The sequence below is a fragment of the Cygnus olor genome, chromosome 4 (assembly GCF_009769625.2).
Source record: "Cygnus olor isolate bCygOlo1 chromosome 4, bCygOlo1.pri.v2, whole genome shotgun sequence".
In the NCBI taxonomy this organism is placed as follows: Eukaryota; Metazoa; Chordata; class Aves; order Anseriformes; family Anatidae; genus Cygnus; species Cygnus olor.
The window spans coordinates 53,651,295-53,678,328 of NC_049172.1; the positions used below are offsets into that span (position 1 = coordinate 53,651,295).

The window sequence follows — 27,034 nt, forward strand, 5'->3', positions numbered from 1 at the left end:
CAAATAATATATATCTTGTATGTGGAGCAACAGCTATGACTCAGTATAGTCATTAGCTTCCATGGGAGTTCATCCCACAGTCTCAAACCAGCCCCTCATAAAACTTTCTCCTGCACAGAGATAATTCAGCCATGGCGTAAAAACATCCGTGGGCAGAGCTGCTCCCAGGCTTCGTTCAGAGTTGCGTGGGTATGTAGGTATGCTGCGCCCAAGGGACCAGATGCTCTGAAAATAAAGACCTTGGCCTGGATTTGGTGTTCTGTGGAAAGCCAGGTTAGAGACTATAAGCTTCATTTCACTGAGTGAGACAGGTTATAAGGGGGAAACGTACTGCGATGTTCTGTAGTAGCTGGTGTCTCCCAAGCACTGAGGATTAATAACTAGATCTTGCTGTAATCAAAATGGATGGTGGCAGGGGCATTCATTTGTGAGGTCAGGACAGGACAATCTCCTGGTTATCTGGAGAAATTAGAAAATATCACCCAGGTAACCTTTAATAGATTAAAAGGATAACCTTTAATCTTCAAGAAATCAAAAAACATCCCAAAATTACCTCAGAATATCAATTATAGGTGAAACTACTTTGTGAACTTTCAGAATGTTTTTTTGTGGCCGTCAGCATAAATTGCATCCTACTTGGTTTCAGCTTCACTCAGCTGTTCTTTATCCATAGGCTGGCCTCATCTGATTACCTTCTGATCTCTGTGCTGGAGCTCTTTGTAGTGTAAGATTCACAACTTCTACATACTATTTCTCCCAGTAGCTGTAACAGCTTCTTGTTCGTTCTCTCGATTTGAGATGCCAAGCTTGGAAATGTGTTATTTACCCCAGCTGTGTGAGACTTTGCTTATTCTCATCTCCTCATGTCAAGAGATTAAAGTAGCAGATTCTGAAATCTCTCTCATCATTATTAAAATACATGGCCATTTGTAAAAGAAGTGGCTTTAGTGGTACTTGAATAGTATAAACAGTGTTGTGGCTGTTTTAGTATCTGGCATGCTTTGAGTAGGTAGTGCAGGCCAAGCCGTGTTAGATCAGCTGTTGTCTCACTTAGTCTAGAACACGTTTTGGCACATTTGGCTCCATCCAAATGGTATTACGACGCATGCTGGGTAGAATTTATGCCTTGTAGGAATGCCTGTGGTTTCCCACTGTGGTTCCTTTAACTCCCTTCCTTGACCTGTAGCATGAGCCGACCTACCACCATTTACTTACCCTAAATCCTGTTTAACCGCAAGCCCTAAGTGCACTATGGTTCACCAACAAATCCAAGAACTTCTAGGAAGGCAGCCTGACTAGTCCTTGTTTCCCTGCATTGTGTGTAGAATCCAGTTAACAAGTGATCTGAATTTTCAGTGCTCCCTGAGCATACGTGCCAAAGCAGGTACCTAAGGCTGTCCTATGTGCTGCTGAAGGTGATCTCAGGGTGGCTGTTAAGGTTGTCTGGAAGCCCCCAGGTGAAGCAGTTGTTCTTTTCAAGCCAAATTGCATGCTGCTTTGCTGGGCTGCATATATAACAAAGGTCATCCAAGATTTGACATACTGATACATCATATTACGTATGTTTTCTGAGTCAGTTTTGTGTTAGAATTTAATGAGCTAAAGGCTGTAAGATTCTCATTTATTCAATTTGCACTGCTCCTCATATATAGCACCCTTTGTGGACTCAGATCTCCAAGTGAATTCTCACTTTTCATTGTATATATTTCTAATAAAGTTCCTGTACATTGGCAACTTCTTAAGATGTGAATTGTCTATATTTTGGACATTCAAAAGGCAGGAACTATATGGCAGTGTCATTTGCTCAAACACGTTAATGATTTTGTAGATACTGTGAGAAGTATGAACTTCCATAATACATTTTTTTTCTTATTTGACATTTTTGAGTATATATGATGTTGGTAAGGGACATCGGTCCAAAAGCCCTGGTTTGTAAGTCTTATTCACAGAACAGCAGTGTTGTGCATGGAATAGCTAGCTGTAAGCTTCCCCACAGTGGCCCGCTGCTGTGTCTTAGCTGTGTTACCAAGAAACCACTTTCAGGGAAGAGTCTCTGATAGCAATGCTACCCAGTATGACAGTGATGAGGATGGTTCTTTGCTGTCAACATCAGCCTTCAAAGAAATGACTGACTTCAGCAGTTTACTGGGTATAAGTTATCTAAAAAACATTAAATCTTAGCAGCTTCCAACCCATATTGCATCCAGACTTGACTGCATAATGAGATGATCCAAATGAGTCGATGAGACAACTGAAAAATCTGATGGATACAAGTGTTCCTGTGGAATTTTTCCATGTGTTGAAGTTTTCATCTGAAGTAGTAAATAGAATAGTTCTTCTTGTTTTGAAGGTTATTCATTATAGCTGTATATTAAGTGCCTTTGAAAACAAACAGTTAACACTTAAAATCAATGACAGATTTTCTTGTTTCAGATAGTGCATTTTCAGGAAGTGAGAAAAAACCGGCCTTATATAGTACTAAACAAATCTCTTTGATTCTGGTAATTTTATGGACTAGAACATGACTTGTTTTATTGGCAGCGTGAAAGGGAACCTAGTTTGGAGATGAAGATGCTAATGTTGAGAATCAAGTTGAATTCCGTACTGTGCCACAGACTTCATGCATGGTGGTCAAACTTCAGGGTCTACCAGATGAATGTGATTTTTTTAAAAAAGTGACACTAACCAAGAATTACTTGCCTTAAGCACAAAAGGAAGGACTAACTAGGAAATTGAATTGAAAAATGTTTACCTTTTTTCTGATATTTATGTTGCATTTTTGTTTTCATTTTGAGGAAAGAACTCTGCTGTCACTCTGTTTTATAACTTGAGTTTTCCTTGTCTGTAGTGCCAGGACCAAATTTCTCTGGTGACAATGCCATCAGCTTCGCCATGATAGTGATGGCCTGGGTTGTGATTGCATTTGTCTTGTTCTTACTGAGACCTAGTAATCTGAGAGATTCCAATACAGCCGGAAAGCCCACCAGCCCACGTCATGTAAGTGTCTTAGAGGGACTATAATAGTTTAAATGTATTTGGTTTTAATACAGATCATGTTGAAGTCATTTTTTTTTCCTTAAATTGCTTTTCCTGTACTTTCTTCTACGTTTTCTTGGAACTCTATTAATAATGTAAATAAGTCAAACCAAAGTGAATGCAGAATCACAAAAGCCAGCTCTGAGGTCTGCCATCAGATGGAGCTAAGGTGCATAGGTGCGTATGCATAGGTGACTGAGGGTGGGTAAAGACGTTCTGTGGACACTGTCTCTGGCTGGAACTGCCTCCTGCTTTTTATGTATCGTAGATTTTAGGTAAGTACACAAAACTGTAGCATGAAAATATGAAAAAAGTCTCCTGAGTTATTTTTTTCGTTGGTAAATCCTCTTTTGTAAGGCGCTGTTCTTAATCCTGTGTATGCTTTTTTTCTTTTTCTCCTTCCTTCCCCTAGGGACAAGAACCACCAGCCCCACCAGTGGACTAGAGCGTTCAGGATCAGCAAAGTTCAGCAGCTAAAACCTTGCACGACCAAATGGACGAAGTGACCAGATTACTCCAAAACCCCATTCAATACTGTTCTCTTCTCATTTATATAGAGCAGAATTCAGCAGTTATCTACATGAACTGCTTTTAGCTACTTCAATTTTAAGTTAATTTTTGCTTTGTATGTTACTACAATTCCTGGTAGGTTATAATTTGAATAATGATAAGGCGTTGCAGGGTTCTTTTGGTTGTTACCGTAAGTGTGGACATTCCACTCAGTCTTGTTACAGTGATCTTAATTTCTTTGCAGTGGTTTCTGATATGCGTTGAAAGAAAATGAAAATCCCTGTGCATCTATAATAATGGAAAAAATTACTGATCTTTCTTCAGATTAATCCATTTTTTTTCTCCAGTATACTTTTGAGAGTTATATTATGGTTGCAACTATTAGTTTAGTTGTGCTGTGAAAAAATGAAATTATTTTATATTTGCCCTGGGTTCAGAGCAGCTTTTAGCCTGGTCTTCGGACCACTAACATAGTTTTCAGGATTGTTGGCAAAAGCACGGATTTTCCACTAGAATTAAACTGTATGTTTGTGTGTGTGTGCAAAGAAGTGAATGTGATATAACTGCCACTGTCAAAGTCTTGACATATATATTGGGAACTGTACACAAAAGATGTTACCACCAAAAATGAAATTAATTTAATCTTCTTCTTTAATAAATGATGCATCTTATTCAATATATTTTCAAAAATATATATTCCAAAATCAGATTTATTTACTTATAGACTTTATGAGAAGAGAAATCTAGTGAGAAGAACTTGGCAGAATTTTCTGTCCTGGTATAGTCGTTTAATAATCATTATTTTAAGTTTTTAGCCATGAAGTAATGTATATTGGGCAGGATGAAATCATACCAAGAGGTTACCAACTTCTGGTATGCAACACATCCTGGATGTTCAGTTTTTTTTCACTTGTACGTTATCAGCAATTCCTAACATTTCATCCTTATCTACTGGTTGTAGTAGGAGAATAACAAAATTGCAGGTGACTACATATGGCATGTCTCTTCCCTCTAATACTTGTGTGTATGTGTGGTGTGTTTATGTGTGTGTATGTGTGGCTGTGCACGTACTGGTGCACATCTCCCATTGTAGCAAATGGGAATGACTTTTTTATGTACATTAGTTTAAGAACATTTTAAAGATGTACAGAAAAGCAACACTGTATATTTTTCTTGATCAATATGGAAAACTGATGAGAATAATGTAAAGAACATTTTTACGTTACCAGCACGAAGCTTCTTTCCATAAAGGTCAGTAGAACAGGCAGATGGGAATTCAAGGCCTTACTCTAGAAGCCTTTATTTCATGAGGACTTTAGTTACGGAGCTGAAGGGGCTAACTGTTCAGGTGCATAAAGGTTTGTATTAATGGGCTCTAACAAAAATCTCACATCAATCCCGTGGTTGACAGGCACAGGGTTTTCCTCCTCAGGGTAAACAGTGGGCCAGCTAAGCCTCCTTGCAAAGGTACAGTGTAGGCCTGAAGAAAGGCTTCTCTAGTTTGATGTAATCACCCTTTGAATTTCTGTGGAATAGCGTGCTCCCAAGCACAGGAGTATGAGTTCAAAATCAAACAAATGAAGAAGATTGGGCCAGGTGCTCTCAGTGACATCCGTGCGTTGCCCTGTAAAGCAATGGAGTTGCAGCAGAGAAGCTGAGTTTGTCCCGTTGTGTCTAATGGTGTCCAGGCCACAAACACTGTGTAAAGATACCACTGGGACAAGCGGTCTGACTGTGCTTGCTTTTTGCCTTGTATGTTTCTGTTTGGAATACTTTTTGGAACAAAGCAAGTAATAGGGCTTCATTTTGTTGAACCAACAAGGAAATATGCATAATCTACTACACTGACCTTTTCTCCAAGATTTTTTGGCTAGAATCCTTTACTACTGGATGCATAAAACAGGCTTCCAATTGATTTAAAAATTAAATAAATAAATAAAAATGAAACAGGCTTCATTTCAGCCAGAGCGAGCCACTCCTCATCCTGCTGGAAGTTAGTGAGATTTACAGCAGACGCTCCTCACCCACGAGGATTGTTCTTACTTTATGTAAATGTCTCTGGATGTATTTGTAAAACTCACCGTGTGCTCCCAGCTCTAGCGGTCTTGGCAAACAAACTTTCTGTTCAGAGTAATGTTGTGTTTTACATTTAAATGAATTGTCTTTGCTTGAAATTCCTCTAAGTAATTGTCCCAGTGATTTTATACCTGTATGCTTTCCTCATGTAAATTGCTATTTTAAATTTTCTATGTAAAAGAAAATCATTGGAATATTTTATTGTGAAATGTTTTACTAAAGAGCCAGGCCACTATCCCAAATCAAAGTGTATGCCTTTTAAATTCAGATACTCTTTCCAAGACACAACCTCCAGGTCACCACTCTTAACGAAAAGTAACTGATGATAGGACTGTATTTTGCCACTCTTATTCATGTTAAGTAGTGCCTTACTCATCTAGTAGTTGCACTGAAGCTTGTGGTGGGACTACTCTGAGATAATGTACTAGTAGCAGCTTTGGTAAGGGTGGCAGAAATCTGGCCTTCAGTGATGTGGTTTGCTGACATAACTGTATCATGGTTACAGGTGCTTATGGTAAATTTTGAAAAGAAGCGTGGAAGAGATTAGTGGGATGTGAAGCTTCGGGATATAATTAATTCTCTAATAACGGTTTTAAGCTCACATAGTAAGAGACACGAGTTGTAGCAACTTGGGAGATATGGAGGAAAGTTTACAATTATACCTTAGCTTAGAACTTTGTTAAAACAATAGTATTTTTAGAGTCTGCTTAACACAATTACTATACTCTGAAATGAGAAATCATATGTATTCATGTATTGTCTGCCGATCACTTAGCCTTGTAATGTTCATTATTGAAAAAGGAAGAGTGACGATGTGATGTATCTAATGTAAATCAGTGGTTTAAAATGTCTGAATTATGCCAAACAAAAAATCATCTGTGCCATTTGCGGTTTCCTAGTAATCTTTTACTGAGTACTTGGATTGGGATAAAGGGCTTGTACTATGCACTTTTTATTGACTAAACAAAATAAATAGCAATCATTAGTAACCTTTTGTCTTGGTCTGTTACTTTGTATAAGATGTAGGACTCACCAACCTATGAATTTCTAAGGTGATTAGAAACAAGTACCAGTAAAAATAGAAATGCTGCTGCTTCCTCCCTCCAGAGCACAAATTGCTGAGCACTGCCCCAGCAGCAGCTCAGGTCAGAGGAGTATTAGGGTTTAAAATAATATACAACTATCCAGAGATAGTGACTATAAATACCAGAGAATCAGAAGCAAAATTTGGATTTTTCTTTAGTAATAATAATTTGATAACATGCTTTAGGCATGTATGATCTCAGTCAGGGATTGTTAATGTCTGCTCACCAAGTCTGCCCTTTTATTTGAACGTGAGATTACAAATATGAATAACCCCTAAAACTGAAACTAATCTTTCTATTTCCAATTTTATTTTTAGGTACACTTGTTGAAATATTAGCCAAGAATACGCATACCTTTTGCGAAAAGTCATGAAAGGACTCATTTTGAAATGAGAAAAACGAGAAAAATCCACAAATCTAAATTCACTGTGTTGAATGGATCTGCATGAGCCTGGCTGCTCAAGACCACCAGGCAAGTAGAGAAAATTATTCTGCCTTAGAGCCTGAAAAAACAATATCCTATACAGCATGTTTGGGAGAAATACATCAAATCGTTACGGCAGTATATTCCAGTAGCATGAAGTGGATTACTTGCACAAACTGACCACTTAGATTGTTTCCTCCTACACCTACTTGTTCAGTAACAGCAACCAATGCAATTCACTGCAGAGACATAGAACTTGGGGCTGGGGAAGAAGTGGTGTCCCATGGTGAACCAAATCGTCACCAGTAAAACAGCACAGCTCCATTGGCTTCTGGAGAATTGTGCTGATCAACATAAGCTGAAGATCTGGCTCTTGCCGTTCAAGAACAGTTGAGCCTGTGTTGCTTATCTTGCATCAAAATTATTGCCCGTTGTCATAGCAGACACTTCATAATAAGGTATAGCAATTAGAATCTGGCTTCCAAATTGCATTTTTAACATCCACAGATAAGAGTGTTGGTCAAAGAGGGCATCTGAAAGAAATGTACTTCAATGCATGGCAATAAATATTAACGCAACAAATATATATATATCTACATATATACACACACAACTTTTTAAAGGTTACATTATTCTTGCTTGTATAGAAAGTTATATCTTACATAATGTTAATTGGAAATACAGCAATAATTTCTAGTCAAAAGATGACAAGTAGGAAGCTTAAAAATAAAAAAAAGGATTTTGCATTTAGAGGTTGTATTATTATGTCCTCCAAGCTATAAATGACGAAACAGAGGAATAATGCAGTTTTCAGACTTATAGCTGCTTTAAAATTCTAGATGTTTTTTAAATTTCCTCTAATATTTCTTCTGAAAAAAAAAATCCTTAAAATCTAAGAGAATATATGAGAGCCAGAAAAATATATTTCTTGAGCAGGTTGATGAAAAAGAAAAACAAACAAAAAAACGCTCCATATCATTTCAAAGGTCACAGACAGTGGTTCAGTTTAATAAATAAAACAAAATTAGAAAACATACAGGACCTCAGTTAAGAGCAGAACTTGTAGATGAAATGATAAATGATAGACTGAACGTGACTGGCAAGGAAATGACCCACAGAAACCCTCACAGGACTGGACACCACCAAGCGCTCTGTGTTAACACATAAAATCTGATTTTTTTGTTGTGGTGGGGGTGGTGAGTAAAAATCTGCTTTTTTTCAGAATTCCTAGTTATTCCTAGCCTTCCTAGCCTTTCCCATTTCATTTTCAAATGAACTTTTCCCTCTTGAAGAAATATTAGCTTGCAAATTGAATCACAAGCGTATCTTATATTTGACATCCCCCGGCTGATTTCTTCTTTTGGGCTTCAGTATGTAGGGGAAAGAGATTAGGCCAAATTTGCTTTTAGCTATTCTAAAACAGTGAATCAAATCTTTACCTATTTTATGTGAAAATTGTTAAGGCAATGGGAGAACCTTACTAAGGAAAATCCTTCAAATAAGTCATGCTACAAGATGATTTCTAGTGGGGCTGTGATGAAAAGCAGTTCCCTATCTGAGTGTTCTTATGTCCATTGCACTACTTTTAGCATTTAAAACTTCCTTATTGTTTTATTGAAATGGTTGTTATGCCTGAAATCTCCCTCCTGTTGGGAGATTATTATGCTCCATATTCATAATGGCAATTCTGCTGCCCACAGCCCTGTTTCTGAAGGAAGAGCTTTGATGTCTGGTATAATGTCTGTGGTTTTCAGAAGAACATCAGAAGAGGAAAAAAAAAAAAGAGGTATTTACTAAACAATAGATAAGGCCTTAACTGTAATCATGCCTGGGAGGAATTGTGAATAATTTCTGTGTATACAAAGAGATTTAAATAATCTAATTAGAGGAAGGTCATATACTGGAAAACAAAACTTTGTCAGGCAATAAATAAAAGCATAGGGTTTGAAAGGACATTCTCATCAGGTTTCAGGGTGGTCTTTGATTTTTAAAGGTTATTTCAATCCTGCATGACTTTGTGGTTTTATTTATGCCACAGTATTGTCTGTGAGTCCAGTTGTCCAGATGCCCTAGGCTCTGTATGAAAAGGCATGCTGGCCCTGACCCCAAACTCACTGCATCTGGGGACAAATAATTGGAGTTTGGGGGTGCTGGTTGTCATCAACAAAAACGCTGTATCAGATTATTCATAAACAGTTTGAGCTTTCAAAGGGTCAGACCCAAGAGCAGAGTCAATGCTCTGGTGAGCAGGAGAGGCAGAGGTGAGACGAGTGCGTAGGCCGCAGCGTGCCAGGCAGAAAATGAGTTCCTCTGTCTCATCGTGACTCGTGGCTCTGCCTCTGCGCCAGGAGCTGTTATGGTTGGCTCCAAACACACGTGGGAGCGCTGGCACCCAGCTGCACGTCCTCCTCGCAAGTATCCAAAACTGCCGTATGGTTTTCGTCACGCAGCTGCGCTCCTTTTCCAGAGGAGCGCACATGCCCAGTCCCACACGTCCCTGTGTAATCTATTTAGCTGCGTCTCCTTCCTTCCTCTCAGCATTGTAAAACACAAAGCGCGGATTCAGATACTGATCCAACAGGTCTGTGGGCAAGTCTTCTGGGTGCTCTTGTCCCTCGCTCTGGGACTGCTGCCCAATAGCTCAGATTTCTGTTGCATGGGGGATGTCCTCCTGGCCGGGCTGTGCGAGAAGTTAAAGCAAGGCTTTATAGACAATGGTGTTTGTTGAATCTGTGTCAGATGTCAGTGTCACACACTGGTTGCACAAACACAGCTGCCTTTAGTTAATGATCAGCTAAAACTGGCAGGGAATTAACCTGACATTAGACACTCACTATATAAGATACAGAACTCCTTTCATATTCGAGGCTCCTTGCTTGCCTTTCCTTTCACCTCCAATGTCAGGGTGCTGACCGGCAGATTACACAATCACGAACTCGTATGCTCTTTTTTTTTTTTTTTTTTTACCTTCCCCTCCCCTCATCCCACAAATCCTTCATAAGTCATGATTTCTCTCCTGTGTCATGGAACAGCTTGTATATGAGAGGTGACGAGTGGCCCCTCCGCCCAGCTCTGGCATCCCCATCACCCTTAGCTCCACAGCTTCTGCAGGGGTGGAGACGTGGCCTTGAGCCCACCCCACCATTTTTCACAGGAAAATAACACAGAATCGGATCTCTTGCTGCCAGTACATGCTCTGGCCACTAAGCTGTTATATTAAAAGGACATTACCACTTGCCTTGGCCAAGTTTCTTTGAATGAAGCAGTCTTAAAACTTTGGCTTGTATGCAGCTTGATCCTGCTGGTGTTAGACTTTGAGCGCACATTAAAGATGAGGTCTCTGAGAGCATGTAGCAATGGGACTGCTCATTTTCAGGACCAGGTCAAGTTTAGATATGAGATAGGCAACTGAGCTGAATCAGGCCTGATTAGATTAATGCAGACCTGAGCACACACAGAAGATGTGCCTTTAGTTATATAAGGAGATGTATTGTTAAAACTTGAGTATCTTTTCCTTTTATATACCTTTTGGAGTCCATCCCCTAACACTAGGTTATTGACTAGATTATTAATTCTGTCTGATGTGTATCTGTATTCTAAGACTTCCAAATACCTGTAAAAATGCCTGTTGTCCTCAAGCATGTACGTATGTCTCATGGTAGTCACCAAACTTTCTTAGTCGTGGGTGCCTCCATGAAGTGCAGTGCAGGCTGTTAATATCAGGATCTGAAAAGGTGATCTTCCAGCAGGATGTGTATGTGAGCAGTGCTGTCGTAAGTATAGGTTATAGCTAAATTATTGTGCAAATGTCAGTCTTTAAAATGTAAAATCCTGAATGAATGAACAGTGACTCATCAGTCTTATCAGTAGATTTCTCAATTTTTGATTCCAAAATGCCACACAGGAACTTAACCAAAAAAAAAAAAAAAAAAAAAAAAAGAGGATGAGTACTATGAGGAAAGCTTTGAAGCTTTGACTCAGTTTGCAGGAAATTTTTTTAGGATAGTGGCAATCCTTCACTGATGCTGTTGTTTAACTGAATGGATGACCCACCAAGATAGCTTTCAGCAATTAGCTAAGGGAGTGTTTTAGTTTAAAACCTACATAATATACATATTAAACTCTTAAATTATAAAGCCAGACTGGGCTACTGTGAACATCTGTTTTGACATCCTGTATAGCACAAACCACAGGATTTACATTATTTAATTCTTTTTTTTTTTTTTTCTTTCACTAGAAAATATCTTTTAGAAAAGCTTTTCAGAGATGGACAATCTCTGAACTGTGTCAGTACTTATTTATCTTCACTATTGGAAGACATCTGTCTTGAATCAGAATTTGACAGGCTAAAGAAAAACATATACCTGAAATACCATCCCTCATGTTATTTGAGTTATTACCCCTGAACTGCAAAAAGACTCATAACTTGCACATAGCTTTCAAAAAAACAGAGCAGAATTCACACTTATTTTAAAATGTGGCCAGAAGTAAACCAGCCTCATCTGTTTTGCCTGTAACCTGGGGCTGTGTTTCCCAAGCAGCAAGCTTCAGAAGGTTCAAAGGTATGCCCCAAAGCATTACAGAAGCTTTATTGCCTCTGTGCAGTGTTGTAAAACATTCTATATACTGGTAAATGATGGGTCTGCCTGAACCAAAAAAAAAAAAAAAAAAAGAAAGAAAAAAAGAGAGAGAGGTAGAGAAAAACAGTAATTTAGAAGTTAGATTATTCAGTAACAAGACATTGTTACTTTCATTCCAGTGACTTCAAGCCCTGCATTTTCCCCCTCCCAGCAGTGCCCTAACCACTAGAATAGAGGTTACGGGGAAATAACAAAAGCAGTCCCCTTCCTAGGGACTTTGTAAGGACTGTGTAGTCCTGCCAAAGAGAATTCAAGATGCATGTCATCGGCAGGCAGTGTGACAATGTAGTCTATCAAGAAGGCCCTTTGCTAAGAAAAAAGACCGGGCTCCATGACTTGCTCCAAGGACTGCATGCTGAATGTGCAGAGACCAGATGAAGTCTGGTCTAGTACAAATTCATGCATTTTTAGCTATTCTAAGACAGCTATTTTAGCTATTATAAGAGATTGATAGGCAGGGTTTTGAAGATGATGGTATAGGTAAGGCTGTTGGACTGGCTCAGGAGTGAGAACTCACTGTGGTTTAATTTGCTTAGCCTAGGATTGGTCTTCCCCAGAAAAAAGGATGTGTTCAGAGTTGAGACATCTGTGCAAATTAGCAATGAGACAAGGCATTACTTGTTTTTACTTCAGGATAAACACAGTGAACCCTACAGCCTCACCAGGGAGCTGTTTGGCTAACCACACTGACCCTACCAGGATCCTGCACTGGGACTAAGACTTGAGTAGGTTCTTTCAGTCGAAACAGACACATTTTGTGGTACTATTTCTAAAGGACCAGTGAGTTAGGATATGTTCTTGCTTAGGTAAGCAGAGTCTTCTAGGGAAAGAGCAGATCTTTTTTCAGAGTAAAATAGTAACACAGTAAAATATAAAACAGAAATACTGAATCCAATCTGTTTTAAACATACTTTAACATCTATGGGTGAAAACGCTGTATGAGAACAAGGCAATACTTATCAACATTGTCAGCTAGGATTTACATGTATTACCCATCTAATCTGGAAACATTTGACATAGAAATAGTGATCTCTTAAAAGCATAAAGGCTACAGTATTGCAGTTGTCACACAAAAGTAATCTTCTAAGTGACTGGAGAAGAAGGCAGGAGATTTGTCACACTCTTTCCAATCCCAAGGTCAGACAAAGTGTAACAGAAATACACAGCATTTATACAAAAGGCAAGAGTCATATCCAAGAACTTTGATACAAACGGGCACCAGATCCCTGGGCAGTGCCCAGATCACGAGGGCAAGAAAGTGCGAGTTCATTGCAGTGCCTTACTGTGGCAATGTTTGCGGCTGGACTTTAAACGCTGTATTTTTATTGTTACCTATCCACGTTTGTAACAACACTTCTTTGCTCAGAGGGCCCTGTAGTACAGGAGGGAGAAGGAATGATGAATTTCACTGGTTTGCCCAGGGAGGTGGTGGAGTCACCGGCCCTGGGGGTGTTCAAGGAAAGGCTGGACGTGGTGCTCAGGGACACGGTTTTGTGGGTGATAGCGGTGGTAGGGGGTTGGTTGGACCAGATGATCTTGGAGCTCTTTTCCAACTTTAATGATTCTGTGCTTCTAATTTTGTTTTCTGGTAAGCACAGCCGAAGGACCAAACATGCTTCACCCTCATAGTTGGCCACCAAAACGCAGCCCTTCCCTCACAACCCCCCGAGGCGGCACAAGAGGCGATCCCGACCCCACACGCCGCCATCCCCTCTGATCACTCCGAGCCGAACAGAGCTCGGGGGGGGAGCCCGGCGCTGCCCGCAGCCTCCTCACAGCGGGGGGCTGCGGGAGGCGGCCGCGGCGGGGCCGGGCCGCGGAGACCCCAGGCGGGCCCGGGGGCCCTGCGGCCCCTCAGCGGCGGGGCGGCGGCGGCGCCTGCGCGGCGGGCTCGGCGCCTGAGGTGTCCGGCGCCCATTCGCCGGCGGGGCCGGAGGAAGGAGGGAGGGAGGCGGGCGGGCTCCGCTCCGCTCCGCTCAGCTCCGCCCCGGCCCCGCGGGAAGGGAGGAACCGGGGCCGGGCCTCGCTCGGCTTCCACGGCATGAAGCAGCCGCCTCAGCCCCGCGGCGGCCCTTTAAATAGCCGCCGCCCGGCTCGCAGCGGAGCGTCGCTTTGAGCTCGCCGAGCATCCATCGCCTCAGCCCCGCTGCCCGCAGGCTGTAAGTCCCGCGGCTGCCGGCCTGCGCCTTCCCCGGGCTGCGGAGGCCGCGGCCGAGGCGCCTTTCCCCTTCCTTTTCCCTTCCTTTTCTCTCCCTCTTCTCTCCCTCCCCGCCGCTGGGGGCCCCCAGCCCTTCTTCCCCCGTGCCCCCAGCCCTTCCCCGGCTGAAGGGGGGTGTTTGTGCTGCGGGGTGGCCGCCAAAAATGCTTCCTCGATGCTCTGGATCTGAAAGCTTTCCCTATTAATTGTATCTCGCATTTAGGATCCAGCTGTATGAACGCGCTTCTTTTGTGGCAGCCCAGCAGAGGAGCACGGATGCTTTGAGGTTTCCTTTCAAGGCGGGCGGCTGGCTGGCCGTTCTCAGTTGTGACCCCCGCTTCTCTCGTTTTCTTTCCCCTTCTTGCCAGAGCAATCATGTTCGAAATCAAGAAAATCTGCTGCATAGGTGCCGGTTACGTTGGAGGGCCAACCTGCAGCGTGATTGCACAGATGTGCCCTAATATCACCGTTACCGTTGTGGATGTCAACGAGGCCAGAATCAACGCCTGGAATTCAGACACGCTTCCCATTTACGAGGTAAACTTGTCTCCCTAGCATCTCTCCTTTGAGCCAGCCCTGCGTTTGCTTCCCTTCCACCACATGGCACCTCCTCATGGCCCTCTCCTGAAGCTCGAGAAGTGTAGCACAATGATGGCCTTCAAAATGAGTGTTCTGGAACAGCCGCTCATTAAATCAGATTTTTGAAACGAGAATTCGATATCTGGTGTGGGTGGGTACTTAAAGGTTATTTACCAATGGCTTAGTAATGACAAATGTTACTGTTTTCCCAGTGAGTTGTGCTAAATCATGCTGACTTTCTCTTGCAGTCTATTTAACCATAACATAGTCCTCTTACTCAGTTATAGATATCTGCTGTGTTGTTGCACAGTATTAATGTGTAATAGTGGGCGATAAGCTTTTCCTGTTCTGAATGCTGCCAAAATCCAGCCTGTGCTGCCCATCTTAACTGTGCAGTTAGATGAGGACAGTCATGTTCCTGACTTGCTTATACCATATATATTTAGCCTAGGAATATTAGGACATATTAAAATGATTTCTAAAAGCATCATACTGTTTCTTCCTTTGTTACAGAAGGCTTTTAATTTGAAAGTGTAGTAAGTACTTCCCTAATGCTAAAGAGGATTTCTGTCCTTCTTCATTCTTCTCTCTCTTATTCATTGTTTCGTGAGATATAGTTGTTCTAGGTTCATGTTCCATTCTTAAATGGTAATGAAAACTTATCTTCATGTGGCTCCCAATGACAAGGCGCTGTTACTAACAGTTACTGCTTCTTCTAGCTATAAGAAGTCTTCTGAATCCTGTCTGTGCTGTAGCGCTTAGTTTGTAAGAGCAGAAAAAAAAAATACAAAAAATAGTTTGACTCTAAGCAGAGATGAGTAGACTTCCTTTGTCAAGCATATTCAAAGGAAAATGTGTGTAATGCTCAGATTAGCAGGCAAGACTTGAAAAAAGATCACAAAAGGAAGTACTTTGTTTGGTATTAACACTTAGACTACTAACACTTAGAGTTTAAGTAAAAGTAATCTTGGCTTTTTTTTTTTTTGAAAAAAAAAGCTAAAAGCACACACACACACACACACACACACACACACACACACAAAAACTAAACAGCGCAACATCTGTTTCCTGGAACTGTCCTTTCCTTACAAAGAATGTACAAAAACTGCCAAGAACTAGTTCAGACAGTTGTAAATTTGAGTCATTGCACACAGAGGTTTTTGTATTTTTTTATTTCATTTTTTTCTATCCAGTGTCAGAAGGTACAATGAAATTCTTTCACTTTCTAGTGAGCTACCTCTCTATTTACATCCCAATAAGACTATAGGCAGAACAACCCATCAAATATTTCGTCTATGTTGACTTTTCTTTCCCTTTTCAGTTAGATATCTGGTATAAAGTGAGACAGCAAAAATGCCTTGCATAAGAAAGCTTCTACTTCGTTTTCCTCTCTTTCCCTACAGTGAACCTTTGCCTTCCTGGCACTTATTCAAATACCTCATGTCATGATAGGCATCTCACAAGTTGGAGACTTGATTGCGAGGTTACGGTGTGTGTGACTTTATTATCAAACAGAATATAAAGGCTTCTCTTATCTATGACAAACATATCTAAATTAAAACATTCTATAGCCCATCCTAGTACGTAGGCTTGTTTGCATACACATGACCTGCTCCCCTTGTCTGAGTGGAGGTGTTGAGGGAAGGAAAAGTGTTCTAGCACTGTCTGTATCTGGAAAGAATCTCATCAAATTGTGCCTGTGATTCTTCTGCACTGCAGGTGTGGTTCCTGGATAAATTTAGTATTTGGTCTGGTAAGCTGGTACAAACACGTGTGGTAGACACAGGAGAGAAAGACAACTCCTTTTGTCAATCTGTTGCCTCTTTCATTGGATTTGAGCTTGCTAACTTAGTGTAAATTGATTCTGTGGGTTTGTTTTATATAGTGAATCAGTTTATTAGATCTGAGTTCATTTGTTTGGGAGATCATGGAATGTGTAGCTGAGGGACAAGGAGAGTTGCAAACACTTTTTTTTTTTCCTCCCCACAGCCTTGGGAATATTGTAAGACTTTGTTCTTGAATCTACTTAAAGAACCTGTAGAGTGATGTTAATTGTTCATGGCGATAGAGCTAAGCATGTGAATAACTGGAGCCTAAAACCTGTTGTGTAAATAGCAACTCAGTGTGGCTGAAATCTGAGACTGTTTTGAGTGTCTTGACTAAGAAAAGGGTTTATTTATTTTTGCCCTTGTATAAAGAAGCTTTACTTTACATCTGACAGACTGAAAATATGCCACACTGAGCAAAAAACTATCTGAAATTATATGCTGTCTGTTTGGGCATGTACTTTCACTGTTCTGTATGCCCCAAAAGACTAATGTACTGCATTAACCTTAACTGCTTTTTTTCTCTGCTTTTTTTTTTTTCAGCCAGGGTTAAAAGAAGTGGTAGAGTCCTGCCGAGGAAAAAACCTCTTCTTTTCCACCAGTATTGACGATGCCATTAGAGAAGCTGATCTTGTATTTATTTCTGTAAGTTTAGGGGGTTGTGTATGTCTGTATCTTTTATGTGTTGCTGTTTTTATGTTGGGAAGAGGTCTTTGTTTTAGCATATGGATTCATTTAGTCATGTCGTGTCACTGTGTCACAGATTTCTCCTTGTCTGCATACTGTGGGGAACAGTAGTAAGCTTTTTATTTTATCTTTATCTTGCACTTGGTTTCTCGTAGCCAGTAGGACACTTGGCAGGCCAACAGGCCCTAATTCAAAATGATGATGCTAATGTTTAGCTTGGTTAAGTATTTGGGGCCCTGGAGCAGGATTTAGTGCAGATCCTTCATTGTAGTATACTGAAGGCCATGGGAGTTTGATGTGATTCCGAGACTGGGATGCAAAATCATGTACTGAGCACTGGTTACAAAGGTGACTTATTTCTAGAAGCTATGTATTAACGTTAGGAGCTGGCAGGAATTTCCCTTAATATCCTTTAGGAGGCCTTAATATTTCTAGGCTGTTGACACCTCTAAGAAGCAGATCCAGTCAACCATAAGCAGTGTGACCTCTCTTAAGGTTGTTCTCAATGCAGAGTCCAGAAGGACTGACTTCTATTCATCTTGGTAGGCCGCAGCTGAGACTTGTTACTGAAGTCCTCTTTTCGTGAGATCCTCTCTTTGTTAGGGCACCTCAGTACAGAGCTCTCCTGATAGTATTTTTCTCCATTCATGAAGGCTAAAATAAATGCTACTTGGCTGGAAGATTGCCACTAATACAACCCATGTATTGCCACCTGGGTTCCTGTCAGACTTGTAAAATCCCAGCAGTTCTTATGTTGTTGCTATTTCTTTGAGTTTCTAATAAAAAAGACCCTTTGTCTTAATCTAATTCTAATAAAAAAAAAAAAAAAAAACACCTTTGTCTTAATCTAAACAACATTTTCTGTATACTTCACTATAGTGACTTTCAGCAGCTCTACACTTAAGTTTAAACCCACTTTGCAGTGGGTTTAACTGCCTCACTAGTTGCAAGACTCTTATAATGTGAATTTTAACACTTTGTACATTGGACAGGAACAGAAGATGGCTGTCTGTAGCAATAAATAAATTGTTGCTGTGTCCAGGATAGGGCCTAAGCTTAATAGAAGGCCTGCAGGGCTGTTATGAATTGCTCTTGTTTAAATTCTATTTGAATAGAGGCCAGCGAGCTTTCTTTGGAAGACAAAATGGGTAACTGAGAAAGCTAATAGCTGTTCATCTGATACCGCAACTAGAGTAATTGAGGGGCAGAACCAAACTGGGCTCAGGGAAACAAAGTGTCTGTCCTAACATAGGACCAACTGAATAGGTGAAATTGAGAGACCGATAATGTTTCTTCTCTGCCTATGTATCTGTAACTAGGTTAACACTCCCACAAAGACCTATGGGATGGGAAAAGGCCGAGCTGCTGACCTGAAATACATTGAAGCTTGTGCTAGACGAATTGTACAAAACTCCAATGGCTACAAAATTGTCACTGAGAAGAGCACAGTTCCTGTACGTGCTGCAGAGAGCATTCGTCGAATATTTGATGCCAATACGAAGCCTAACTTGGATTTGCAGGTAAGCATAATCTTTGAGTTGTGTTTTAAGGGTGCTGGCTTTTGCTTTTTAGCTGTTCTTTATTTCACGCTTCAACTGTGTGTTTGCAGGTGCTGTCTAACCCGGAGTTCCTCGCAGAAGGAACAGCCATCAAGGACCTGAAGAACCCGGACAGAGTGCTTATTGGTGGAGATGACTCTCCAGAGGGACAGAAAGCTGTCCGTGCACTTTGTGCTGTTTATGAGCACTGGGTGCCCAAAGAGAAAATCCTCACAACTAACACCTGGTCGTCAGAACTTTCTAAACTGGTTAGTACCACTCACCGCTTGTCTCTGTAGTGAGTGAAGGATGCAAGAGAGACGAAGCTCTTAAGCAGTTCACTGAAACTGAGTGATGCAGCTAGGAAAGACAGACAGGGTTTGGAGGACCCAGTGTATGTCAAAGGATATTCATCTTTTCCAATGATCTTGGTTGATCTAATAGATTGTATCCATTTCCCATGAAATCCTTGCCTCACATTTATTGCTGTGTTATTACTAAATAAGCCATGAGTACTGCAGAAATTGTCTACCTTCACAAAATGTTTCCAGGTCTGCAAGTTAAGTATTATGTTATTCAGCTTAGATCTCATTAATTAGCATTTATGTATTAAACTGCTTATTACCATTTAGTTGCTCAACAGAGCTACACAGTACTGGAGGAAGAATTACTTTAGTATCTCACTCATTGATCTGTGGGCACTCTGGTTTCCAGAAGAATTAAATTTTCTATACTACGTCATTTTTTCTTGTCTACAGGCAGCTAATGCTTTCCTTGCCCAAAGAATCAGCAGCATTAACTCAATCAGTGCTCTGTGTGAAGCTACGGGGGCAGATGTTGAAGAAGTAGCAAGAGCTATTGGAACAGACCAAAGAATTGGAAATAAGTTCCTGAAAGCCAGTGTTGGTAAGTGGATTTTTTTTTCTCCTTCTGGGCTTCCATTTATTACTGCAATAGATCTATTAATAGCGTTTTGAAATACATGATCTGATAATCTAAAATCATCTACAGCATGGAAAAATACTGCTGTGAAGTGCCAGCACAAAAACACTTTCTGGTGAAATGTCTAGGATGGAGGGTGTTCTAGACTGGGTAATGTGAAGCACAAAATCCACACAAAATAACCTTATTAAATAATAAGGTAATAATAATAAAACAAAATAACCTTATTAAAAACCTCTCTTTTTAGAAAGTCCATGCAAGAGTGAAAATATATAGTAAATACACTTCCAAAATTCTATTTGGTTATTAAAATTCATCCTACAATGTGTTGCTTCTGGGACTCTGAGTAAAGTTCTAGGGGTCAAGGATCCTTCTACTGATTATTTCAATTCTCTCTTAGCTGTGGTGATCTCTTGGTTCTTGGCTATGATTAAATAGCCATTTGGGGTCGGGGGGAAGGGGAGGAACCTAATCTTTGCATGTTTATTCTGAGAAATACTTGTACACATCTCTAGGTGGGGGCTGAGCAAACCTAGGAGCTTGTCTACCTTCTATTGATAAAAGCATCCTATAATCTAGAGACTCTTACTCATTGAGACAGGTTTAAAACTTCTATTGACTTAATAGGATCTGAAGCAGACGTTAAGGCTTTTGTAATTGACAAAAAGTAGCTCCACGTGTTGGACTCTGAAAGATCCTTAGGGGTTTTCATTTGTTAGCAGTGACATCCTGGGGAAAAACTATAATGCTGACTGTCAATGATTGCCAAAAACTACTTGATCACAAAGAGTGGGTTAGAGTAGTACCTTATTAATGCAAGGCACCTGTAAAATAACAGCCTTCTTTTTCAGGGTTTGGAGGTAGCTGTTTTCAGAAGGATGTCTTGAATTTGGTGTACCTTTGTGAGGCGCTGAACTTACCTGAAGTAGCCAGATACTGGCAACAGGTACAAGTTTCCTTTTCACTTTTTTTTCCACAGGGTGTTGTTTCTTCAGCTCTTGAGTATTGTCCACATGTACGCTCTGTTGGCTTTATTTGGAGCGAATTAACTTGTCTGGACCAAATGGATTGGGAAGTTGTTTGGAAGTAGCAATAGAAAATGCAAAGTACAAGTATATCTGGACTCCTAATTCTGGCTTTGCAGGAGTCTATTCCCCAAAAAGTGCAAAGTACTCTTTTCTAATTATCTGAAATGTGGTTGGATGTTACTCATAACTCCTCAAACTTGTGAAACTCAGACATCCTTCAGTTTACTCAGTATGAAATGAAAGCAGACAATCCCTGGAGCAGTGGGAGCTGCAGGAACTAACCACACCAACTTGATAATCTGGTGAAGAATGGTAAAGCTACTAGTCTTTAAAGAGACAAGAGACAAATTGGTTTGGCTCTTTATCCTCTGAGATCATAAGGATACTTCCCTTATGCAACCTAGCTGAAGTCTTGGGAGCCCAAATGTTTAGGAACACTTATGGTTCGCTCTGTATGGGGTTGTTTTTTAATTAACAATGAACCCTTTAGGCTTATGTTAATATAAACAAACTAGTTTAAAATTTTTATTGCCTTTAAGTTCTCTTACTCTGGTTTAAGAGTAATTCTTTCCAGTGTTTCTCTATGACTTGAGCTGTGGACAGATCAGACAGTAAGAATACCTTATCCTAACCCTGCAGCAGCCAAAGTGCTGTGTTCATGTAGTGTGATCCTGTACCTTCTTCCTCAGAGCACTGTCAGCTTGCAGAGGTCCATCTACCCCAGCCCACAGTGCTCAGGTGCTCATGTAATCCATACGTGCAATAAGCAGCTGTGAACCCCTTCCCTGCGGCATGAATATGGCACTGTCAGCGGACTAAAGTCTTCTTCACTTGACAACATACATACAGAAAGAAATGTCTCTCTCTTGCCCTGTCACCTGTTAGGCTTATGTTCCCCATCACCACCTTACCCTGCTGATTTGTATAATCTCACTGCTTTTATTTCCTTTCCTCAAAGAAACCCAGCTCACCAATATCCTTCTTTATTGTTTGTACCTCATGTTCCATAACATAAGCTTAACATAGCTGGCGGCTGCTATTAATTCCTGCTTTGAGTTTAACTACACTTTTCTATTGATTTCTGACACTTCCATGTCAGTTCATGGTAAACATTGACTAGGCGGGGAACCTGCCTTCCCTGTTCTACCAGCGATCTGGTGCCCTGTGTGTTCGAGGCTGGGGATCAAAGTTTGAAGCAGGCTGGGAGGAAAGCACTAAAGCAGCCAAGTTGGGTGAACCTACTTCTATGTAATAACAAAACCAAGACACTTTAAGGTCTAGTTTAGTCACGCTAATTTTATGCACTGAAATCAGTTAAAGTAGATTTAAAAAAAAATCTAAAGTGTTCTCACAGCAATCAGATATGGTAGGTAGGGAAATATTCATCTGGCGATGGGATATCCATGTGACTTCAGGTACTGTGAAACTGCTTTCCATGTTTCTGCCTAGAATGAACATGTAGTAACTTACTTTTTTTACGTCACAAACCAGAAAAAGCCTAGCCTTTGAACTAGCTGATACAAGATGGGGTGTGTGTATATAAATGCATTTGTAGTCACTGATTAAAACTGTATCTGTCTCAAGTTGATAAATGAACTGAACTAATCTTTGGGTTATTTATGATACTGAGCAAAAATACTTGGCTTTGTCTTTCAAGCCTCTTTTAAACTTGCATAGCTAGTTTGGCTTTGAATATTAGCAGAATCCAGTTACAGTTTAAAATGGCTCTCTTCTAAGCCATAATGTTTTTTATAATTTCAGGTAATAGACATGAATGATTACCAGAGGCGAAGATTTGCTTCCCGTATTATTGACAGTTTGTTCAATACTGTCACTGATAAGAAGATTGCTATTTTAGGGTTTGCATTCAAAAAGGATACTGGGGACACCAGGTAAGACAGTGAATTCGGTGTGCTAATGTGGATTCCCTACACTTGTCACAGCTGTGCAGCTATATCCACCAGCTCAATTCTGTTAAGGAAAACAGATCAAACATGGGATCCTTCAGCTCTTTTGAATGAATTGCTTTGTTGTATGGATAGTGGTCCCTAAAAGGGTGAGACAGCTGATTCCTGATCTCTGTAACATACCTGAATCTTTCAGTGGCTAGAACAGATAAGGACTAAAAGCAATGAGTTAACTTGCATGGGGAATGATTATTTGAGTCCTTCCTTCTCCACAGTAAAGAATGCACATATTTTTGCATCTGACTCTAAATTACGTTTTGAAGCCAAAGTTTCAGCTTTGTTTCCCCAAAGATGTTTAATTCCCTCTTTCTGTAAAGGGCAGACTTGATGATAAAATTCTCCCCAGCTGCAATTTGTGGGGCACACTTATGAGAGCAATGCCTTGTTACTTATGGTCAGTATGAGTGCTGGGGCATACTGTCTTATTTCTTACATGATTCAGCAAAAGAGATGTAAGCTTTTTATTTTTTTTTCCTTTTGTATTATTCTTCTTGGCCTCCCTCTAGATTTTTAATTTATTGTTGGCGTGGGTTATCACTAAAACTTCTAATGTAAAACCAATATAAAGGCTCTGGCATTGCATATCATGACACTTGAAGACTTGCATTATTTAGAACATAACATCAGGTTCTTCATCTGTTTAATTCTCTTCCCTAGAGAGTCATCCAGTATCTACATTAGCAAGTATTTAATGGATGAAGGAGCAAAGCTCCACATCTATGATCCTAAAGTACCTAAGGAACAAATCATCTTGGATCTCTCACACCCAGGTGTCTCAGAAGATAACCAAGGTAAGAATGCTCATGTAAAGCTTCTATGCCCCCACAACAAAAAGAAAACCCCCCAACCTATTCTCAAATTAAGCAAGGTCTGTTTAAATACTGTGCATTCACTTTCACCCTGGCATGATGTGCTGTTGGTTACACTTAATGTAGAAGATTGCCATAGCTCAGAAGATTACTGTAACTCTTCTCCCTTTCCCCTTAACCTTTATAGGCAAAGGCTAATTCTGTAGAATCGCAGAATCATCCAGGTTGGAAGAGACCTCCAAGATCACCTAGTCCAACCTCTGACCTAGCACTAACAAGTCCTCCACTAAACCATATCACTAAGTTCAACATCTAAACGTCTCTTAAAGACCTCCAGGGATGGTGACTCAACCACTTCCCTGGGCAGCCCATTCCAATGCCTAACAACCCTTTCAGTAAAGAAGTTCTTCCTAATATCCAACCTAAACCTCCCCTGGTGCAACTTTAGCTCATTCCTCCTCGTACTATTGTACTATTGTATCACTTTTCTTTTAACAAATACTCCTTTGAATACATGGAAAAAAGTTTTCTCTGCATAATTTAAAGGAAGAGAAACAAGAAGGTCCTGTAGTAGGAGAGACTAGTGTTATTCTGTGAACAACTTTGTGTGCTGAGTCCCATCTTGCCTGCTCATGTAAAGCAGAAGTAAAGAAATAATTCTGGAATTCACTGTAGAGCTTCCTCTTCAGTTGTTTCCAGTGGTGAAGAGTGGCTGGAAATGACCTGTGGTGAGGAAGGTGTGTGTTATTTGACAAGTCCTTGAATTTGAGGATGATGGGAGGGTTGCCTCTAGGCAGCTGCTGAGACAGAAAGAGGATAAAGGCAGCCCTTAGTGTATGCAATGAGACTTGTATTTTTTCTAGTGTGAAGTGAGCATTAAACAGCAACTGTGGCGTGCTGGTGTTGTACAGTCTATAACCTTTATGGGAGTTGGCGTCTGACCAGCTGATAGTAACTTCCAGGTCTAGAGATGCTCTTGACTGTGTTTAAATCAAATTTGAGTGCTTAACTTCAAACATCGAAATACCAGATTCTATTTGGATGCCAGGTACAAATGTAATGAAAGCAGCTTGTCACTTTGATTGTCATCAAATAATGACATAAGACATGTCTAGATAAGTGACCCAAAACTCACCCTGTTTGAATAGGGTGACAAAGACTCTCTTGCCAGGAGTGCACCAGATTGCCACAGATATGTGCAGAACAAAACTTTATTTTCCTTGTTACAGTGTCTCGGCTGGTGACTATAAGTAAAGATCCATATGAAGCCTGTGATGGTGCTCATGCCCTTGTAATTTGCACTGAATGGGACATGTTTAAGGTAAAAATATCATCTTTAAATTTAACTGAAGGAAAATAAAGCATCAAGCTACGTATTTATTCTGTATGCTTTAATTGCTTTTTACAGGAGCTAGATTATGAACGTATTCACAAGAAGATGCTGAAGCCTGCGTTTATCTTTGATGGTAGGAGAGTTCTTGATGATCTTCATAATGAGCTGCAAGTCATTGGCTTCCAGGTAACCAGCTGGGTGATGCTTCAGGGTTTTCCTTCTGCTTCTGCACAGTGAAATGAGGGAGTAGCAAGGAGGGGGAGGGGAAACTCTTCTCTTCAGGAGAGGTTTTAAATTTAAATCAATCTGTACTTAAGTCTCTCTTCACTAGTGCACTTTTCCTCCAGTACCTTCCTGGTACTTTAAAAACTCGTATTCCAAAACACCAAGATACATTAGACTCTGCCATCAACATTCAACAGTATAAGCACGCCTTGAAACACTTTTAGTAGAGACAGAATCTGAGTAATACTGAAATCACCAAATCCCTGAATAATCTGATAAAGCATCTCAGCCAGTCACAATTAGAACAAAATCAACAAGACGGGATGCACGTTTCAATTTCATATTGTGTATCCCTGAGCACAGTGACTACTTGCCTAATGGCCATAGACTTTCCCTCTTGATATCTTTTTTCTTTTTTTTTTTGTACTGATAGTCCTATGGAAGATAAGGCACACAAATGCTTAAATTTGCAGGATGCAGCTCTTTAGATACATGAAGTGGGAACCTGTGAAAGACTTTTTATTATTTTTATTTATTTTTTTTTAACTCTTTGCACTTGTATTTTCAGAAACTGTCCCTGGGCACACTGCTTTATAGCTTCTATTATACTAGCATTCATCAAATGTAGTCATCACCCTGGCTTTAGTTTCTGTATTCCTCATGATTCTGCCTACGTGACTCTGCTACTTCGCTGTGCTCACTTGCTAAATGTGCTTTGTCTTTCAGATTGAAACAATTGGGAAGAAGGTGTCAGCCAAAAGAATCCCTTTTGCTTCTTCTTGTGAAATTCCTAAGTTCAGCCTGCAGGACCCACCTGTCAAAAAGCCTAGAGTGTAATGTTTAGTAGGTACTAAAGGAATTATGTGGACCTTCTTAAGGATAATAACTGTAAGCATATGCTTTTTTTAAGGAAAAATATTTTTCATAAACTAAAGGCAATTTTACACTAGAAATGGTACCCGGTACATGTGAATTCAGTCTATTTTCAAATCTCTATTTTTATAGCAATTTTTTGGTTACTGAAGATGGTACTGACCTGTTTTTAATAATGAAACAACCTTTTAAGTGGAAAAGTTACCATCAAACTGCAAATTTTTGCTTCCAGAAATGTTCCTAAATTGCACTTTAAATGTTTCAAGTGATGTGAGCAGGGGGGGAAAGAAATGGAACATCTTTTTACTTCAGTCCAGTTATAGATAGTGATCAGGAACTTTGGCCTCACTTTTTAAAATTTTCCTCTGGGGTTAATTCTTTCCCCTGTTAAATGCCTGCTTTAGCTGGCATCGAAGTCAAATTCACTTAGAAATTCTCTCTTAATAGGTTTGGGTTGAGCCCTACCCCAGAGCTGACTGCAACTGTAATGCCCTGGTCCTGACTGGGATCAATGGGCACGGATGCAGTCTGAGCCGCAGCTGTTGGGAGGCGGGATAGTTTTGCAGACATCTATCCTGTCATTGGCAGTGGACTAGCAGCCATAAACTGATCCACCGGTAAATCTTGCTTGTGATTCTTGGTTGTCTTGCCTACATTCCATGTGCAGCACATAAATTATTGAGTTAATCAGATTCCTGGGGCAAGTTTTTCCTAAGTTACCACAATACAACCCATCTTCAGCAGAGGAGCATTCTGCTTGCTGCTTGTTTAAACGTTGAATTTAAGCAGAATTACCTTAATCCAGTATCAGCCCAAGCAGAAAGCAAATGGTAGCTTCGAAGCTACCTGGATGGCTATTTTTTTTCCATCCTTTCTGCTTATATACTTCAACTGAAAACAGCTTTCTTAATGAATCTGCAAAACTTGTCCTCTGTTGTTCAGAAAATAAAAATTCAGCCCCATAAGTTAGTCAGCTTTCTACCTCATTTAATTAGCAGGAATTAATAGTTCCTATGTATCTTGATACTTTTTGCCTTTATTTTTACTTGTTTTTATTCTCAATTGGCCAGTGCTATTAAAATCCTTGAGATTATGAAGTTTGTGTTCGGCTTGTTGCATGGGGTTGTGGAAAGGAATGCAGTTCTAGAGAAAGATGACCATAAACAGGTTTTGGACTAGAAGGCATACAAGTCTTAGTTGAATAATAGTAGTGTTGGGATGTCTTTTTAAAAAATAAATAAATCCTGTAACTAGTCACA

The 27,034-nt window shown here is 40.3% G+C and overlaps 2 protein-coding genes across 4 annotated transcripts in view; both read left to right on the plus strand.

The window, feature by feature from the left end:
* SMIM14 (small integral membrane protein 14) overlaps positions 1 to 6,609 on the plus strand; it is a 53,150-nt gene extending 46,541 nt beyond the window's left edge. For all 3 annotated transcript variants that reach the window (XM_040556070.1, XM_040556071.1, XM_040556072.1), the window contains 2 exons: positions 2,849 to 2,997; positions 3,449 to 6,609. In XM_040556070.1, the coding sequence (XP_040412004.1) occupies positions 2,849 to 2,997; positions 3,449 to 3,481 (182 nt within the window). In that variant the 3' untranslated portion in view covers positions 3,482 to 6,609. The remainder of the gene's footprint in view (positions 1 to 2,848; positions 2,998 to 3,448) is intronic.
* A 7,153-nt stretch (positions 6,610 to 13,762) lies between these two features.
* On the plus strand, positions 13,763 to 27,034 carry UGDH (UDP-glucose 6-dehydrogenase). The gene is made up of 12 exons (XM_040556075.1): positions 13,763 to 13,930; positions 14,337 to 14,505; positions 16,917 to 17,018; positions 18,380 to 18,580; positions 18,670 to 18,867; positions 19,357 to 19,504; positions 20,392 to 20,486; positions 22,330 to 22,460; positions 23,193 to 23,326; positions 24,574 to 24,665; positions 24,753 to 24,863; positions 25,629 to 27,034. Exons 2-12 carry the CDS (start codon positions 14,344 to 14,346, stop codon positions 25,737 to 25,739), a joined length of 1,485 nt encoding a protein of 494 aa, XP_040412009.1. The 5' UTR covers positions 13,763 to 13,930; positions 14,337 to 14,343; the 3' UTR covers positions 25,740 to 27,034.